Source organism: Mytilus trossulus, chromosome 8, assembly GCF_036588685.1.
Source record: "Mytilus trossulus isolate FHL-02 chromosome 8, PNRI_Mtr1.1.1.hap1, whole genome shotgun sequence".
In the NCBI taxonomy this organism is placed as follows: Eukaryota; Metazoa; Mollusca; class Bivalvia; order Mytilida; family Mytilidae; genus Mytilus; species Mytilus trossulus.
Window position 1 is genome coordinate 73,267,152 of NC_086380.1, and position 18,516 is coordinate 73,285,667.

General features: G+C 31.6%; 1 protein-coding gene across 1 annotated transcript in view; it reads right to left on the bottom strand.

The window, feature by feature from the left end:
* LOC134681390 (ubiquitin carboxyl-terminal hydrolase 32-like) overlaps window positions 1-18,516 on the bottom strand; it is a 43,516-nt gene that overhangs the window by 13,771 nt on the left and 11,229 nt on the right. The window contains exons 12-24 of the mRNA XM_063540992.1: window positions 17,444-17,549; window positions 15,895-16,302; window positions 14,828-14,968; window positions 13,949-14,099; window positions 11,578-11,747; window positions 11,077-11,155; window positions 10,677-10,757; window positions 9,771-9,909; window positions 8,930-9,035; window positions 7,836-7,939; window positions 7,290-7,359; window positions 6,566-6,740; window positions 5,636-5,787 (exon numbers count right to left, since the gene is read on the bottom strand). Of these exons, the coding sequence (XP_063397062.1) occupies window positions 5,636-5,787; window positions 6,566-6,740; window positions 7,290-7,359; window positions 7,836-7,939; window positions 8,930-9,035; window positions 9,771-9,909; window positions 10,677-10,757; window positions 11,077-11,155; window positions 11,578-11,747; window positions 13,949-14,099; window positions 14,828-14,968; window positions 15,895-16,302; window positions 17,444-17,549 (1,882 nt within the window). The remainder of the gene's footprint in view (window positions 1-5,635; window positions 5,788-6,565; window positions 6,741-7,289; window positions 7,360-7,835; window positions 7,940-8,929; window positions 9,036-9,770; window positions 9,910-10,676; window positions 10,758-11,076; window positions 11,156-11,577; window positions 11,748-13,948; window positions 14,100-14,827; window positions 14,969-15,894; window positions 16,303-17,443; window positions 17,550-18,516) is intronic.

Below are 18,516 nucleotides of genomic sequence, written 5' to 3' on the forward strand. Positions count from 1 at the left end.
ATATGATTCCTTTCGCATCCTTTACCTTATACAAAATTAATAGTTCCAGAGGTGTTTTATGGCAAATATGAATATTCTATTGGTTTTATTTAATCTTTTTAATAAATCTAATAGATAATATTTATTTTTTTCTTAAACAGATACTGAAATATTGGAATAATTTCTCAATTGAAGCTATCTAGGAGGATTTTGCAAGAACTAAATAGAAGAAGAAATAATTCCATTATTTAGGGACTGTCTTTAAAATGACAACAGACAGTTAAAATTTTGCTGGAAAAGTACCAAGTATGTAGTTTTTGGCAAATCAGTCTGTTTCCTGCGGTATCTAAAACTGGGCATCAAATCTAAATCATACACCGTATCATCATCAAGTTCCTTTATATAACATCAACACCATGAACGGGACAAATATGACTTTCCCAATGAACTGGACGAGTCCTAAACCAAATCAAACCCACCATCAACACCATCCATATCATTACTTCGGGATGGATGAGAACTCTTGTGAGACGTTGGACTGCATCATGGTCAAGCGATATCGCCATGACAACTACAATGAACTGTTCAATATGTCACTGATGCTCGGCTTTATCAGTTTTATCGGAGCAATCGGCAATATAATCGTTATAATGGTTTTCATCAGAAACAGAATCAAGAAAAGTTCTACGTATTTCATGTTGACCCTCGCCATTATAGATTTTATGGTTTGTACAATGGTCATACCAGGCATTGTTGCCAGAGAATGGATGATGAAGTATTATTACGATGTTTTGTGTAAATTCATAGAGTTTATGCGATCTCTAATGATTCCTGTGTCAGCGCTTATCCTGATTGCTATAGCGTTTGACAGATTCTTTCTGATTTGCATGAGTACTAAAGAAATCATGACCCCCTTTGTGACAAAAATGGTCATATTAGTGATTATGCTTGTCGGAATGGGTTTAGGGGTACCGCCATTACTTTTCATAAGTGTTTACGTCCCCGAAGACGATGGAACCTACTATAACTGGGAGTACTGTGTGAAAACGGAACAATTCATCGGTATCAATGGTCAGTATCATTACTGGTATTTTGTCACAACTTTATTTGGAACGATGATTGTTATTATTTTTATTCTGTATCTTCTCATATTAAAGAAGGTCATTCAGCGCTCTAGAATGTGGATAAACCGAAGACCCAAAATCTTCCCTGAAAGGCGAAACACAGCAGGAACACTGCATGGGAAAATACATATTGAATCGACCATGAGTAACCATAAAACATCAGTAACAAAGATATTACATATATCAACTATTTCCTCAATATCAGAGCAATCAGAAAACCAACCATCAAATTCAGGAATCAACAGCAATCAACCAACAAACTCAGGTATCAACAGCCATCAACCAACAACCTCAGTGGTCAACATCAAAAATATTCAACCACTACCTTCAGAAACTAGCACCAAAACTCTCACAACCCGAAACTCCAAACAACAGATGGACACTAAATCTAGCAGTCCTAATATCAAAACTTTGTCAGACATACGTAAAAGATCGGTCCATGTTAAAACCACACAAGTTCTTTTCATTGTAACTCTTGTTTACATTTTTTCGTTCCTGCCAACTTTTCTGGAGACCAATGAAGTCCTTGAAAGTAACAAATACCTGACCTACATCTATTTTGTAAACAATGCGGCTAACCCAATCATCTATTCGTTTATGAATGCCAGATTCCGTGAAGAGGCTAGAAGACTGTATTGCAAATGTATGAAAACTTAAGACTTTGTATTGAAATATGTACATACTATACAACATGTACAAGTAATCTGTTTAAAGTGAATCTTACTATCATTTCATAATGTAGGCTATTACAATAAAACTTTCAACCCCTCATATTAAACTTGTTATAGAGTCTGTTCATTCACAAAACCAAATTAGGACATGGATACTTTACAGTTGTTCTCTTAACCACATAAAAATAAGATGTGGTATGATTGCCAATAAAACTGACACTATCCACCAGAGTCAACATGAAATAGAAGTTAACAACTAGAGGTCACCGTACAGCCTTCAACAATCATACCTGTCAACTTTTGAAAATCTTCATGAAGGTTTTAGTGTTTGACAACAATTTCAAAGGTTAAAATTTTGGACTGCATTTTTGTGCATGCTGTTTTGTGGTCTAGAAAAAGTGTCATATTTGTACGATGAGCTGACAAGCCTTTTTCTTCTGTTATTCCCATGAGTCTAGTTATTATATAATAGTAAATACTCTTGTAGCTATATTAGCAGTATTTATTTTCTTGTGGAAGAATAATAAATTATTGTTGACTTTTCCAATTCAAAATTATGAATGAAAAAAGACATTTATCTGGTCCTTGTGAAAAATAAAGAATCGTAAATTGTACTTTAATTGATTTGGTAATTTGATTCAATACATTGATTGATTGATTGTTGGTTGCTTAACGCCGCATTAGCACAAAAAGGCTATATCCCAGCAAGAGCTAATCCACGGAATGTTAATGAATCCACAGTATATCTTCATATGTTTACACTACAGAATCAAAACACCCACAATTTATTTATTTAGGAAAAAAACTGGCAAACAAAAATATTTTATGTCTACCCTTGCACACACACACTCAACACATATACTTATAATTAAATCACGAATTTTATGATGTCAGTCACTGATGCTAAGCTTTATCTATCACTAACAGGACTGACCATCTAAACAAGAATACAACAGACAATTTGCTATGAATCTAATACCAATACAACACTAGGATGGGATTTGACACCAATATTTCTATTCACTTTGTGTCAAATGTCAGATGTTTGACAAACAAACATGAAAGTTATGTTTTGGAAAATCGTGGTTTGATTTGGAAATGATCACCTAATTGTAACATACATCTATTCCAATGGGTCATCGGATAATAAAATCTTAAATTTGCAAGAGTGGAATACCAACAAATCTACATTTCCATTAAAGCCTTTTTATTGATTATTTTTTTCAATTATTCAATGTGTAAATTGATTAAAAAGAGGCATGAGAAAATAGGGTATGAATAAAGTCACAGCCCTTTAAAGTAAATATGTCAAATTATACAAACAATAGTGTAACAACCAGTATTAATTGATTGGTTATTTGTGCTTAACGCCACTGTTAAAACACTTGGATATATTATCCCATGATTATGGCAGTCAGGTTTTTCTGGTGGAGGAATTTGGAATGCCAGGAGAAAACCAGCAACCTCAGGTTGAGGCACAAAATGGCCCTTATATACCTTGTCTTTTATCATCTTTATCATGTTACCAAATGATCCAGTCTCAGGCTGCATCTACTCAATTCAGAAAACATTAAAGTCAATGATGTGTATAATTTATTTAAGTCTTTTACTGTTGGACAAATACATTTGTATGCAACTTAATTTGAGACACGAAATATTTTAAACCAATACTGTGGATTCCTTTATTTTCCTGGGCAACATTTTCTTGGATGGAGCAAAAATTGTATTTTTGTGGTTATATGATTTTCTGGTTTTGACATAGTTTGCATATTATCCTATAAACATGATAGATCATTTGTACTCTGTTGAACAATCTTAGTTCATGTTTACCAACAAAATGCATTGAAAATTGGTATCCAACATCAGTGTATCCAAAACTCTGTCAAAATGTCAGACTAAAATTCAGTCTGGCAGACAGAAATATTTAGATTTTTAAGTTGAAAATATAGTAGAAAAGGTGAAATTTCTTAATTTCTTATTCCAATCAGACAAACTCAAAAACAGTTTGGCACAGACTACCACATGTCAATTCACAATAGACGTCTCTTCCTTAATATCCCTTAAGTAATTCACTTGCAGAATACCTAGTTTCTTTTCTACGTATATTTTACATGACCTAAATTGCCTATCTACTGCATGTAACTTGATTTACATTATATCCCTTAATTTTTTTGGTACAAATTTTGTGGACTTTTTAAATATTTTAAAATTTCATAGTTTTGCTTAAGTGTGCAATCAAGGCAAAAGAAAATTTGAACTTTTTCAACATTAAAATTAATGGTTCATTTATATAATACCCACCAAATCCTCAAACATTATAATGAATCAATAATATATGTTATATATTAATCTATATCAATTGTAGGGTAGTAAGGCAGAGTTTATGTGTTGATGACACCAACATTGCACCAAGTTTATGTGAACATCGCCAGAATTACAAGTGATGATCAAAAAGTATTAAACAAGAGTGGACACACTGAAATGTCTTGCTTGCTGTCTTAATTTCTGCTTCTTGCTATGTTTTGATATAGTTATAAAGGCAGCAAATATGAATACTCATCAAACTAGTAATAACTAAATACGGACGTCAAATCTGTTGTCTGTTCTCTCTCATCATTGGTAGCATGAATAAATGATAAGTAGTAAAAATGATACTTTTATTAAACAGCCGAAAAGTTTCCGTACAAGTACAATATTCCAACAATTATATAATAAACATACGGGGCGAAGCTACTAAAATAATATTCTTTCTCGTGTATTTTCGTACAGGTCAACTGGGATTATCTTACACATTTCAAAGACAATATAAATAAAATGCAAGGCATACAGCTAATGCACTGCTTCTTACCTCTAGGACCCCCCGGGATGAGCCTTGCTGCATGCCAAACGTAAACACAGCAAAGACTGACGAATGTGACGTTGCACTGCTATTTATTTCAAATTACCAGAAGTAAATATTCTAAGCAGGAAGAAAAACATAACGTAAAACGCTGACATAAAATATAGGAGTCCTCGACTCTAAATGCTTATAATAATACAATTTTATGAATAATCAAATCTAGACATATTAATTCTTCCAGTTAAGAGCTCGCAAATGAACACTTTTGGGTTCACGCTTAAAATATTGACACAACGGTAACGTTCTGAACAATACATGACAAAGTTGCGCCATATACGACGTTATCGATATAACTTATAACATAAAGTAAAACGTACGTTAATTACTCATTCGATATACTATTTACTAGAAATAACTTCTGTCAACTTATGTAAACTCTCTTATTATAATAGATAACAATATTCTTTTACTTGGAAATGACCAAAACACACATTTACAACACTTGCTTAACTGATTATTGATGATTTTATATTGAAATTTTGAAATTAATTGTTTAACTAGATATAAGTTTCAAATAAACGTAATATAAAATAATAAAACTGTGAGCTTTTTAAGTATTTGGTAAAGAGGAAGTTGAAGAAACATGAATCAGAAACAACTAACATGGTCATCAACATTTTGTCTGCAGCATTTCCTTCTTTTGTTCAATATATTGATACATAACAAAATTTCAGTAGTTTTGATACCTCATGCTGACATGAAGTCTGATAACAAATTTCAGGAAGCTGCTAAATAAAGAAGAAGTTGATGAGCATTTAATCTGAAACTATAGCGAGCAGTGACCATGAAAATAAGCGCAGTTACAATCATCCCTAACACCAAATATAGTTGCACTTTTGCTTATAAAATCTGAGAAACACATCTAATCAGGAAAAACTTTACATTGATCAATGAACCATGAAAATGAGGTCAAGGTTAGATGAACCCTTCCATAGAGACATGTACGATTAGGTTTAACTTACTTTGACTATAGGACCATTGACTTCCACAAATAAAATCTGGTTACTAGGGATGCTTGTTAGGTTTTCTAATTCCTTCTTCAGAGCTCTATACTTCTCATCCATGTTAAGCCGTAATCCATACTTCACTGGTACAGAACCATCTAATCTTATCACTGGAAACAAAAACAAAAACAAAAACTTCTTGAAAATCGTGTCATCCTGTTGAGGGATATTTATGTGTTTTATTCTTAGTCTTAAGACATATGGTCTATTTAAATAAAGGGGGAGGGGGTTCTGGTTTAATTTTTGCAGGTGAAATCAAACAAACTTCAATTTAGCAAATGTTTTGAGGTCTAGATTTTATCTTTTTCCATTTTTTATTCCAATTTTAACATAAAGCCTTTCATCAAATGTCTCTTTCCATTAGCTTTGTAATATGAATTTGACAATTATGAAGTTGAAGTTGAAATAGGAAGACAAACAGTTACACCTACTTTTTACAGTTTAGATATATAATTATTTCTACATGCATTATATTATTGAGTTGAACACTTCACATCTTTTAATTCATTTTTATTTTTATTGATTTAGTTAAAAGAACTTTCCATGGCATTAATTTTGAATACCTTAAGAGAAAAAAATCATTGTACAAACAGACAGCTAAACCAATATCTCCTACCTACTAATAGGTTTGTTAGCCCAAACGCTACCTACCCAGAAAAAAGTTGCCTACTCAAGTTCTTTTATTGTCCTGATTTGAAGAAGTTTTTTTTTAATCAAATAGGCATAAAGACTAATAAACATCTGATACTTCAATTTCTTTTTTTGAAAAAAATAAGAAAATGCCTACCTACCTACCCACTGTCTCAACCTTTGAGTAGGATTTAGGCAAACCAAAATATTTTTAAGTGTGGCCCAGGCACGTTACTAATGAGATAAATCTACACTTACCAGTTAATTCAAGGTGTATACAACTATCCATTGGTAATGGTAATGATAAATAGTTAAAAGGGTCAAATCGTACACTAGTATGACCACATTCTTGGCACTTGACCTGTGACTTAAGCTGACCATGGAATAAATCAACAATAATTGACTGGTTTCTTAGGAGATGATTTTCCCATGCCTGAAAATTAAAAGTATATATATATAAAAAGAAGATGTGGTATGATTGCCAATGAGACAACTATCCACAAAAGACCAAGATGACACAATCATTAACAACTATAGGTCACTGTAAGGCCTTCTTTTTTATATTATTATCTTTAAAAAAAATTTAACATACCATAAAGGGAAGAGGAATGTTTAAACATTTCTAGTTAACATATTTTTATAGTGAATATTTCTGGGTTTTTTTCTCTCCAATTAATGACTAATCATCACAATTTAATTTGTGACAGATGTGTTTAAAGTAAAATTTTTGGAAAATATAAAGACAGTATCATAATAACAATGTTGTTTACAAATGGACATGTTTTGTCTTGACAACAAGTTTGTTCAACAGATGTACAGCAAGGATATTATCATTGCTTAATGCAGTTATCTGAAGGCTGGTGATGAAAATAATAAAAATACTGAGGTGAAATGTTTAAAAAATTGACATCAAGTTGATTTCAACCTAATACAATTTTGATGATAAAAATGTATAAATAATAAAGTGTGAAATAGCTCTGACCTCTTCAGCAACAACATCATCAGGTCGACCATCACTATCCTTTAATTCTACATATGGTTTGTCATGGACTCTGAAAATAATAAAACAATACAATAAATTAATAAATTGTTAATTAAAAGTTTCAAAACATTTTTTTAGAAAATATTGTACGAGTTGTTCATGACTGACAATTGGAATTTTCAAGCTAATCAAAATATTTTGTGTATAAAGTTGAATTGTGCCAAATGACGTTACATCTGTCTCTGAGGTCATGCAACGTTCACTTTTAATTATGATGTAAAATATTTTAATTTTGTTGCAATATTTTGCAGGAACTTGTGCAGTTGTAAGTTACGAAATATGTATGTGCACAGTTCATAGTTGTGTCGGTTCTTTAACAAAATGTTGCAATGTTTGCTTGCGTCAGATTGCCAATCAAAATCATTTTATAAGAAGCAGAAATTATTTTAAGGACACTTAATTGGAGCAATGAATATTTTAGGGTCATTTCATTAGTGCGATAACAGTTCTAAGCTCTAAATTCTATAAAACTAACTATGTAATTACCTATTCAGATCTTCATGAAGGCCATCTAAAAGAAAACTAAGTAATTCTTGGGAGTCATGCTGCTGGAAACCATTAAATCTAGGCGCATACTTCCCTATAGTCCACTGAAAAAGAGAAATCTTTCTACTTCTAGTGATTTAGATTTCAAATCATGCATGTTTGCAGTCTAGTTTGCAAAGGTATTTTTCATGAACAAAGAAGAATTTATACAAGGCCCTTAAACAACACACATTTCAAGGTGAAATTTCAAATTAGGATTTATTGGCCAATACCAACAAAAATTATAGCTAAAACAATGACTAGACAGGAAATATGTCCATTTGCTGAAAATTTCATATTAGAACTATTTTATTTATTGTGTCTGTTTATTTAACGCATCAATGTAAATATAACGGAATTTGATGAGACTGTCATTAAAGTGAGAGGGTTAGCGCTACATAACCAGGTTTAATCCACCATTTTCTCCAATTGAAAATGCCTGTACCAAGTCAGGAATATGACAGTTCTTGTCCATTCGCTTTTGATGCGTTTTGTTATTTGATTTTGCCATGTGATTATGGACTTTCAGAATTGATTTTCCTCTAAGTTCAGTATTTTTGTGATTTTACTTTTTTCTTTACATCACAAATAAAACAAATTTAAAATTTTCTACAAAAATTCAATCATAACTGGTAAATTTCGATTTTGTCCATTTTTCAAAAATTGCTGTAATAAATGTTCCCATGAATTTCTGAATTTACAACAAAAGAACATGTTAAAAGTAATATGAGTATTGATCTGGCTTTGTATTAGACCAACATGCTTAATCAAATTATAAATGTGCGTGTTCATCAGTTAACAGTTTGAAGTGAGATATGTCATATTTTTCTGATTTATGATCACAAGCTTAAGTCTTATTCCTTAATGCTAAGCGGAGAAGCAGCAAATACCAATTTTTGAATCTTTTATTTGAACCCATTATCTTCCACATTCAAGACATCATAAGCCAACACAATTGCTTGGTATTGATTGTTTTAATGTATATCTCTATTAAGTAATTGTATAATGTACAATTAGTATGCGACACAATAGTAAAATAGGCCCATAGTACTTACCCTCAATCTAAGAGGTGCTAAAGTTCTTGATGTTCCACTCCATAAATCTTTGACTAGTTCTCCATACCTCTGAGCAATATGGCCTCTCATGCCTAGAGGATTGGATCTTAAAACAAAAGGTTATATATTCATATTATTAATTTAGTATAATTGCATATTCCTATTTCCCTTTTATAATATCAGTTTATAAAATGAACAGAACTATTTTTCATATTCTAATGTAAGAAATCATAATTTACAGGATTTTAAACATCTAATTCACATATTCTTACATTAAGTGTAATAATCTATTATCTTCTACTTAATTTCGTCATTCTCATCTTTTCTTTCTTTTTTTTTTTTAAGAGGTATAAATATCATGGTCTTTGGGATTGTAGATTTGTTATTAATTACTTAGTTTATGTTAATCAAATCAAATAACTGTATGTTTTGAGAGAAAATGCTTGTTTTTACAGCCTTAACAAGGAACCAGCCAATCCAAGTCCAAGGACAGGAAAAGGAGTGTAAATGTTCTAAATGGTAAAAAAAATTTCAAAATTTGCGGTCGTATAAAAATAACAAACAGGCCCATAGCCAGGGGGGGAGGTATTTGGACTTGACTTGAACAGTCACAATTTGAACAGAAAGTTGTCTTTAACAGTGTTTATTGGGTTTCAAGGGGGGTCCGTCAGAACCCCCAAAACCCTCCCCCCTGGCTACAGGTATGATAAAATCATATTTTGGGAGAATAAATTACATTTTTTCAATCAAAGGGAGGGGAGGTTACTCCCTCTGCACCTCTCCCCCTGAAATCCAGCACCGCAGGCTCAAAAAGATTCTCTACATTTTGTTATCTACTGACCTATTTAATTCAAATCTGTACAGTCCTCCAATGAAATATTGAGTAAGTGGCCATGTGTTAGACACACACTGTACTGCAGCGTTCATAAAACATGTATTCCCAAGATTGTTTAATCCAGTAGCACCTTTATGTGTTGGCCCTGAAATAAAAAAAAAATATTTTACTAATTGATTGATTGTTGGTTGCTTAACTTCCAGTGGGGGAAAATTTCATGCATGTTCCAGAAAAGTATAATATTCATTGTTATAAATCTAATGATGAATACAAATTGATTTATTACTTATTTGATATGTTCTTGTATTGCAGAAAAACTTTTGGTTTGTCTTTTTTTTCAAAGGTATCACTAATTTTATGTTCTTCCTAATAACTTTAACTTTCAAATTTCTTTTGATATACATGTCTAATTCTTAACATTTTACTGGAAGCAGTACCAGTGGGCAGTGTTATTCAGATTTAAACTTCAGCTATTTCAAAGAATCCAATAGTGTTATACAACAAATATAACAGCAAAAGATCACCTTAAACAGATTACTTTAATCTCATTTCCACATAAAAATTTTGAGCTGCTCTGAGAAATACATATATGAAAAAACTAAGCCTAAATAATTTGTGATTTATTTTGTATGACCTATTGTAAGGGCTGTTCAAGAAATAAATGCGTGGAGTATAGGGAGGCACTTGAATTAAGACCCAAAAACACCCAGAATAAACAGTTATCATTTTCCTTCCAATTTTTCAAAATTCTAAAAGAAAATGCAACCCCAATCAATTAAAGTGCCTCCCATCTATGCCACTACCATCAATTTTGGAACTGCTCTAAGGAAACTCAGGCATGCATGTTAAAAATGACTCAATGTTCTCTTGCCCATCTACCCATCTACTGTTTATTTATATACATATATTTACCTGATCCAGCCTCCTTCCTGAGTGTTTTATTTTTAGCCAACTGAGACATTTCTTCTGGCCATGTCAAATCCTTATTCCTTACTGAAAACAAATATGTAATAAACTGTTAAGGTTTAATAATGCATTAAAAAAAAGTTTTGAGTTTATCCTAGCTATATAACAATACAATAAACTGACATGTTAAAAATAGAACCTTTCTTTTTTGAATTCATCACATTGAAAAAATTACAACAATACTTTATAAATTATATACATCCAAAGGCCTTTTCTTCATTTACATTAATCAGGAAAGCTTAAAGTTATGCTTCTCAAAAAAGAAAATTCTTTGAATTAAAAAAGATGTTGAATTCAAGTTTATATATCCTCATTTGATAAAATAATATGAATAAATTGAACTTACTTTCAATAAGCATCTGTTGATTTTCTTCAACACTACAATCTTCTAAAGTTTGATTTTCATCCTCTAGTAATGTCATACACTGTAAAATAAAATATAATTATAAATTATTTGTATAGTAGTGAATTACGTCCTATTGTTATTTCGATATATATATCAAGGGAGGGATGAATTCCTGAATTTCTCACTTGTACTTGTTCAGGTTTTAATTGGATCATCAATTTTTTTAAGTATCACCAATCATACAACAAGAAGCAAAATTATAGTAGATCTAAAAAAAAAATAACATAGTAATTTCACATATATGAAAGTTTAAGATATTTTTAACATTCATGATTTCATTACATACTCAGACTTAAAGAACAAGAACTGTAAATGAGAAATGAAAACTAATTATGGACAAGTCATTGCAGTTAACAGCCAACTCCATCAATGAGTATATTGCATGTTAAATCTTGAATGTTATTTGAAATAATGAAAACTTTTAAAATCTGTTGTACTTACATCTTCTTTAGAGCCTATCTTCCATAGTCGTGTGTCCTCTCGGGAAAACCTCAGCTTTGTGCACAGGAATTCATAGATCTGTTGTACTGTGTGTTGTCTACTGAATGTGGCTGTATATGCTACATAACGTCTTGGTGTTTGTGTATTGCTAGCAACCATGTTTGACATTGCTGAAAAAAAAACAAAATTGAAAAAGTTAATTCTTTTTTTTTAAGTTGTATGGGGTAGGTACTTTAAAATTTGGCCAAAGTCTGATATACAAAAACTAGAGGCTTTAAAGAGCCTGTGTCGCTCACCTTGGCATATGTGAATTAAACAAAGGAAGCAGACAGTTCATGACAAAATTGTGTTTAGGTGATTGTGACGTGTTTGTACATCTTCCTTTACTAAACATTCTCTATCTCTATCTATAATGAACTTGTCCGTGTAGTTTCAGTGGAAAATGTTAGTAAAAATTTACAAATTTTATGAAAATTGTTAAAAATTGATAATAAAGGACAATAACTTCCTAGGGGGTCAATTGACCATTTTTGACTTATTTTTGAGTCTTAAATTGCTGTACATTATTGCTGTTTACAGTTTATCTCTATCTATAATAATATTTAAGATAATAACCCAAAACAGCAAAATTTCCTTAAAATTACCAATTTAGGGGTAGCAACCTAACAATGAATTGTCCGATTCATCTAAAAATTTCAGAGCAGATAGATCTTGACCAGATAAACAATTTTACCCCCTTGTCAGATTTGCTCTAAATGCTTTGGTTTTTGAGTTATAAGCCAAAAACTGCATTTTACCCCTATGTTCTACTTTTAGCCGTAGTGGCCATCTTGGTTGGTTTGCCCGGTCACAAAACACAATTTTTAAACTAGATACATCAATGATGATTGTGGCAAAGTTTGATTAAATTTGGCCCAGTAGTTTAAGAGAAGAAGATTTTTGTAAAAGTTAACGCCGGACGCCAAGTGATGAGAAAAGCTCCCTTGGCCCTTCGGGCCCGGTGAGCTAAAAATATATCCACAGTACCAAAACAGCTGCATTAAATGAGGATTAATTTTATTTTTTGGCAAAGGGAATTTCCAGTAATTAATGTACCATATTAGACATTTAGTAAATATTGAATACAGGATTAAGGTTTCTACAGTAGTCTTTTAAATTCATAATTAAAAGCTATGCAACTCTTAGGAAAAGTAACTCAAAAAATGAGATATATGTTGTTTCACAAAAGCAATATTTATATAAAGTCACAACATGTCTATAAGTAGCTCTAGGTAAAAGTGAAGTTTAATTGACCAGTCATACGAAAATTAATTGACAACTGTTTAAGTTTGGGTATAATATTTGTGTGACTATGCTATAAGATATATATGGTATTTTTTGTGTTCAATAAAAAACTCATTTCAGAAAAAAATAAACGGCTGCGCTTTAGCGCATGATACGCTCATTGCTCTTTTAACTTGTCTTTTATGCTTAAAATGAATTTATATGATCAACAAGAAATAGTGTGAGCCCTGTCAAATACCCCCCCATCATACAAAGGATCTATTTTCACCGATTAAATGTCCAGCTGTTTTCGAATTTTTTTTTTAATAACACAGCATAAAAAGTAAAATCTGACGAACTTGGTATAGTTGATGTAAAATCTGATATTTATACAAATCAAAGGGGATTTTACATTAATATATTCACCAAAGTTTCACCAAAGTTGAATAAAATCCCTCTTTTCTAAGTATAAAAATTCGTCACTTAAGAAAACGTAAAATCTAAAATTTATAAAAATGGAAAGGGAGCTTATGTCAATAGATATAAACAATTTATCAAAGTTGCATAAAATTTTGTGAAAGTGTTAGTTATTGTCCCAAAATTGGAAAATCCCCCTTTTTTTATGAATAAATCCCCATAAATCCAAAACTTAAAATCTGAAATTAAAAAAAAAACAAAAGGGAGCTTACGTCAATAGATATAAACAATTCACTTAAGTTTCATGGAAATTGGTGAAAGTGTTTTTGAGTTATTGTCCGAAGTGTGGACGACGGACGGACGGACAGATGGACAACGGTATACCATAATACGTCCCGTCTAAAAGACGACGGGCGTATAAAAATGAAAAGTCTAACTTTTGTTTGTTTTGAATTTGTAAGTCTGATCATTAAAATAAGGATGAAAGATTAATAAAATTATCTTGAGCATAACACTATTTATGGACAGGTGTAAATTATCGAACAAAAAGATGGTAAAAAAAAAACTGAAATGCCTCCAAAGAAGTGGAAATTAACTAACTCACTGAATAAAGCTTGAAGAATTCATTTGAAGCAAAATCTAACAGAGTAATTATTGTAGCTTTGTGTTGTTTAGAATGTTATTATCTTACACAGAGCCATTCCACCAATACCCGACATCATTCCTGTAAAAGTTGTCATGGGAACAGGTCTATTGGTTACAAACTGGTGCCGTAATAACTTGACAGTAATGGGATACAGTTCAAGTTCTGGTTGACCATCATTTGTAGAGGAAGATATCACCTAAAATATATGAAAGCTTTAGATTTGGTTTGTTTCTAACATAAATAATTCTTACATCTTTTGTTGTGAAACAAACATATGAAAAAATATCAACAAAGGATATAAACTTCGGTGGTTTTCTCTGAATTAAAAATATTTAAATGGATATGTCAAATGTTTTTAGGGCTATTTCATAAAAAAATGTATGGGGGCTTGGAAGGCACATTGTATTAATAATACATGGGTGACAGGTATCAGAGCAACTTTTCACACTATAATTTTCAATTACAATTGTCTGGGTGGCGGGTGCTGACAAAAACTGCCTTCCAACTCCACGCCCCCCCTCCCCCCCCCCCCCCCCTTACATTTTTTTCTGGAATAGCCCTTATCTTAAAATTCATAATCACAACCACAATTAAGTGAAAAAAATAGTGTAACGATAAATTAGAACTCTTTTCAAGTCTTAAATTTATTTTATTTTTTTTCATTATTTAAGAATGCTTTAATCCCATTAAAGTAATTCAGCTGTCATCTAAAACAAATTCTACTATATGGCAAGGAATTTGTCTCTTCCTTTGTCTGTTTTTCAAAGTTTGATTTCAGAAGTTACACATCTTAAAGAATATACTAAATGTTGTTTAGGAATAAACATATTAGTTATGTAGAAAATGATGAAAATAACCTTTCAGAAAGTGAAAATAATTGGAGTACTAATGCTTTATGTTTTTCAAGAGTTTTCAATGACTTACAGTTCTTGGGAGTGCTGTATTGGCCCCATACCATGTAGACAGAGCTCTCCATATAGCCTCAGGAACTATCTCAAAATCTTTCCCTCTGACTAACATTATATCTCTTTTTAATCTACCACCTTCATTTGTTAATGAGATCACCTACAAATAACAAAACAATCTAAATTATAAATTATATCAAAAAGGTAAACAATATTTTGTTTAAAAAGTTTCCAAGACATCCTGTTTATGTATTTAAAAGCTATCGGTACTTAGTTTTCAAGTTTAAAAACAGTGAAATAAAAGAATATGTTTACCTTACCTGCCAAAATAATGCAGATATCTATTAAATTTTCGTTATAAGAAACATTAAAATGTGTATGTTTTTCCTGTTATCATAAAATTCTATCCTAACATGGAGCTGCACACAGTTGAGTGATAATACATTTAAGGAATGACCGTAATATTTTTTCTGTCTATGAAGAAATAACATAAAAAATTTGGTGCACACTGAATAACGCGCATAGTGGGTTATTTGATAGTGTGCACCACATTTTTTATGTTATTTGAATAGACAGAAAAAAATTACAGTCATTTCTTTTAATTTAATTCTTATTCCATTGTAAACCGCAGAAAACCATGATAAAAATGTTGATGACGTCACGGTCACATGACTAAATTATGTCTATGGGCTGATAACAAAATAAAGTCTGCCAATCAGAAGACACATTACATCCAAAATTAAATTATTCTTATACATGGATTAAACTTCTGACATTAGGATATCATAAAGATGTTTATCATTTTATTCTATCTTTAATAATGCTTATTATTACAAATTCTGGACATACTTCCCAGCTAGGGTATTACAAAATGAAACCATTTTCATTGCTCTACTATACTTACTTTAGACTGACTAGATACCAACAAAGGACTAATGTCTACTGCAGCAGGTTTTAAAGGGAGAGAATTATTTTTTTTGGTCCACTATACTTACTTTAGACTGACTAGAAACCAACAAAGGACTATTGTCTACTGCAGCAGGTTTTAAAGGGAGATAACTATTTGTATTGGTCCACTATACTTACTTTAGACTGACTAGAAACCAACAAAGGACTATTGTCTACTGCAGCAGGTTTTAAAGGGAGAGAATTATTGATCTGTAGAGGTTTCTTCCTGAACTTAGGTGATGGACTTGGACTGCGGTTCACTAAAGTCTGGTCCGGTGGATTAAGGCATGTTTTAAGAGGACTTGCACAGTTCTGTGATTTGATTGCACTGTTTGAGTGGTTATGTGTAAGACTAGCTCCACTGTAGGACTGAGACATGCTATAACTAGATGTCTTGGCATTGACCATGATTACGCTGTCGTCCTCCCACGGTACAGCTTTCCCAGGATGTTTATTTTTAGTTATTCTATGTTGGGTTTCCTCATTGATAACTTTGTCATTTATAGATACCCCACCATTGATGTCTCCATTCATTTCTGTCACATTCTACAAAATAAAATCATTCTTTTGTAACTTTTGGGAAATTGAATAATACAAAAATAAGGTGATGAGGTATGATTGACAATGAGACAACTATCCACAATAATTCAAATACAGTGGATGTAACACAACTTTCATAACAGATGAACAAACAAACATAATTATATTTACAAGCAGACAAACTGACAGACAAGGTAATTGCAAAATAAAATCCACTATGTAAGTATGTGTTCTATTAAATTTTGATTCTTTTTTTCAACCTGAGAGAATGTAAATCTAACTGACCAAAATTTGCTGAACACATTAATCTATAAAAGAAGACTTCAAGATGAATGAGTTTTTGGATATGCACATTTAGATATGTATGAAATAATATCATAAAAGCTTTGCTGAACTCAGAAAATGGCTTTGAACATACATAACCCCATAAAATTATCTGAAGGTAAGGGAAATTGAAAAGTAACAAGCATTGTGTGAGTATTGCATGGCAATACAAAGATCCCTACCAGTTAAACATTCATTGTATTGGAAACAAATTCTTACTTGATATATAACTTGTCATGGGGTAACTTATAAAACCAATGATAAGTCAATATCTTTAAGGCTCAAGCATGGGAGAAAAGTGTTAAAAACATTTATATGAATTTTCCAAGTCCATAGACCATAACTCTGCACAAAATCATCAAAATTTAATTTTGATCTGTTACTTATCATGATAAAACTATAAACTAATTATCAAATCAATATCTTCAAGCATGACGATAAAAGTGCAGAAAATTGATTATTTGACTAAATTTTCTATGTCCAAGGACTAAAGCTCTGCACAAAATCATCAGACCAGAACAAAATTTGAAATTGATCTGTAACTTATCATGATAAAACTATAAACTAATTATCAAATCAATATCTTCAAGCATGACGATAAAAGTGTGGTTAACTGATTATTCATGTTAATTTTCTAAGTCACTGTCAAAGACAATAACTCTGCACAAAATTAGACATAAAGATAGACAGAGTGCAAACCTAAAGTTCACATCAACTTCATCTTAAAATTCTTGCATAGGAAAAATTAATGTTAAACAAAATAACTTTAAAATTGATTCATTATTTGTTGCTAGCTTAACACCTTCTCAGTTAATGATCTTACCTTAAAACTGACATATTCATTCCAACAGTTCCACCATTGCATAGATATTAGATACCATATCTGTCCTACTTGGAATGATTTCCTCGACTCTCGACTCAACCACTGGCTGTCAAATCAAATATAAATGTTACTTTTTAGCTTTTATTTGAATCATTTCTTAAAAGAAGAATCTGTCCATAGTACACAGATGACCCACTCACACTATCATTGTCTATGTTCAGTGAACAGTGAAATTGGGGCCAAAACTCTAATTTAGCATTAAAATTTAAAAATTCATATCATAGGGAACATGTGTATTAATAAAATTGAGAATGGAAATGGGGAATGTGTCAAAGAGACAACAACCCAACCAAAATAAAAAAACACAACAGCAGAAGGTCACCAACAGGTCTTCAATGTAGCGAGAAATTCCCGCACCCGGAGGCGTCCTTCAGCTGGCCCCTAAACAAATATATACTAGTTCAGTGATAATGAACGCCATACTAATTTCCAAATTGTACACAAGAAACTAAAATTTAAATAATACAAGACTAACAAAGGCCAGAGGCTCCTGACTTGGGACAGGCGCAAAAATGCGGCGGGGTTAAACATGTTTGTGAGATCTCAACCCTCCCCCTATACCTCTAACCAGTGTAGAAAAGTAAAAGCATAACAATACGCACATTAAAATTCAGTTCAAGAGAAGTCCGAGTCTGATGTCAGAAGAAGTTTCATTTTGATTGGACTTCATCTTAATCAATAACTACCTTGACCAAAAACTTTTACCAGAAGAAGGAAAAACATATATAATGCCCACAGGTTTGGCATAATGAATCTTTCCAACAAAATAGTAACAAATATATATAAAACAGGTTTTAAAACATAAGAACTTACTTTATTTTGACACAATTGTTTTAATTAGGGATCTACCACAGTATCAACTGTGATGCAATATTTCTCCTCTATACACTCAAATTTCAATTTTCAAATGAAAGTGGAAAATTTCATATCACAGGCAATTATATGTGAGGGATGAATTGGCTATTATTATTGAGGAGTAAATGTTATATATATTATTTTCTATCTATAAACAT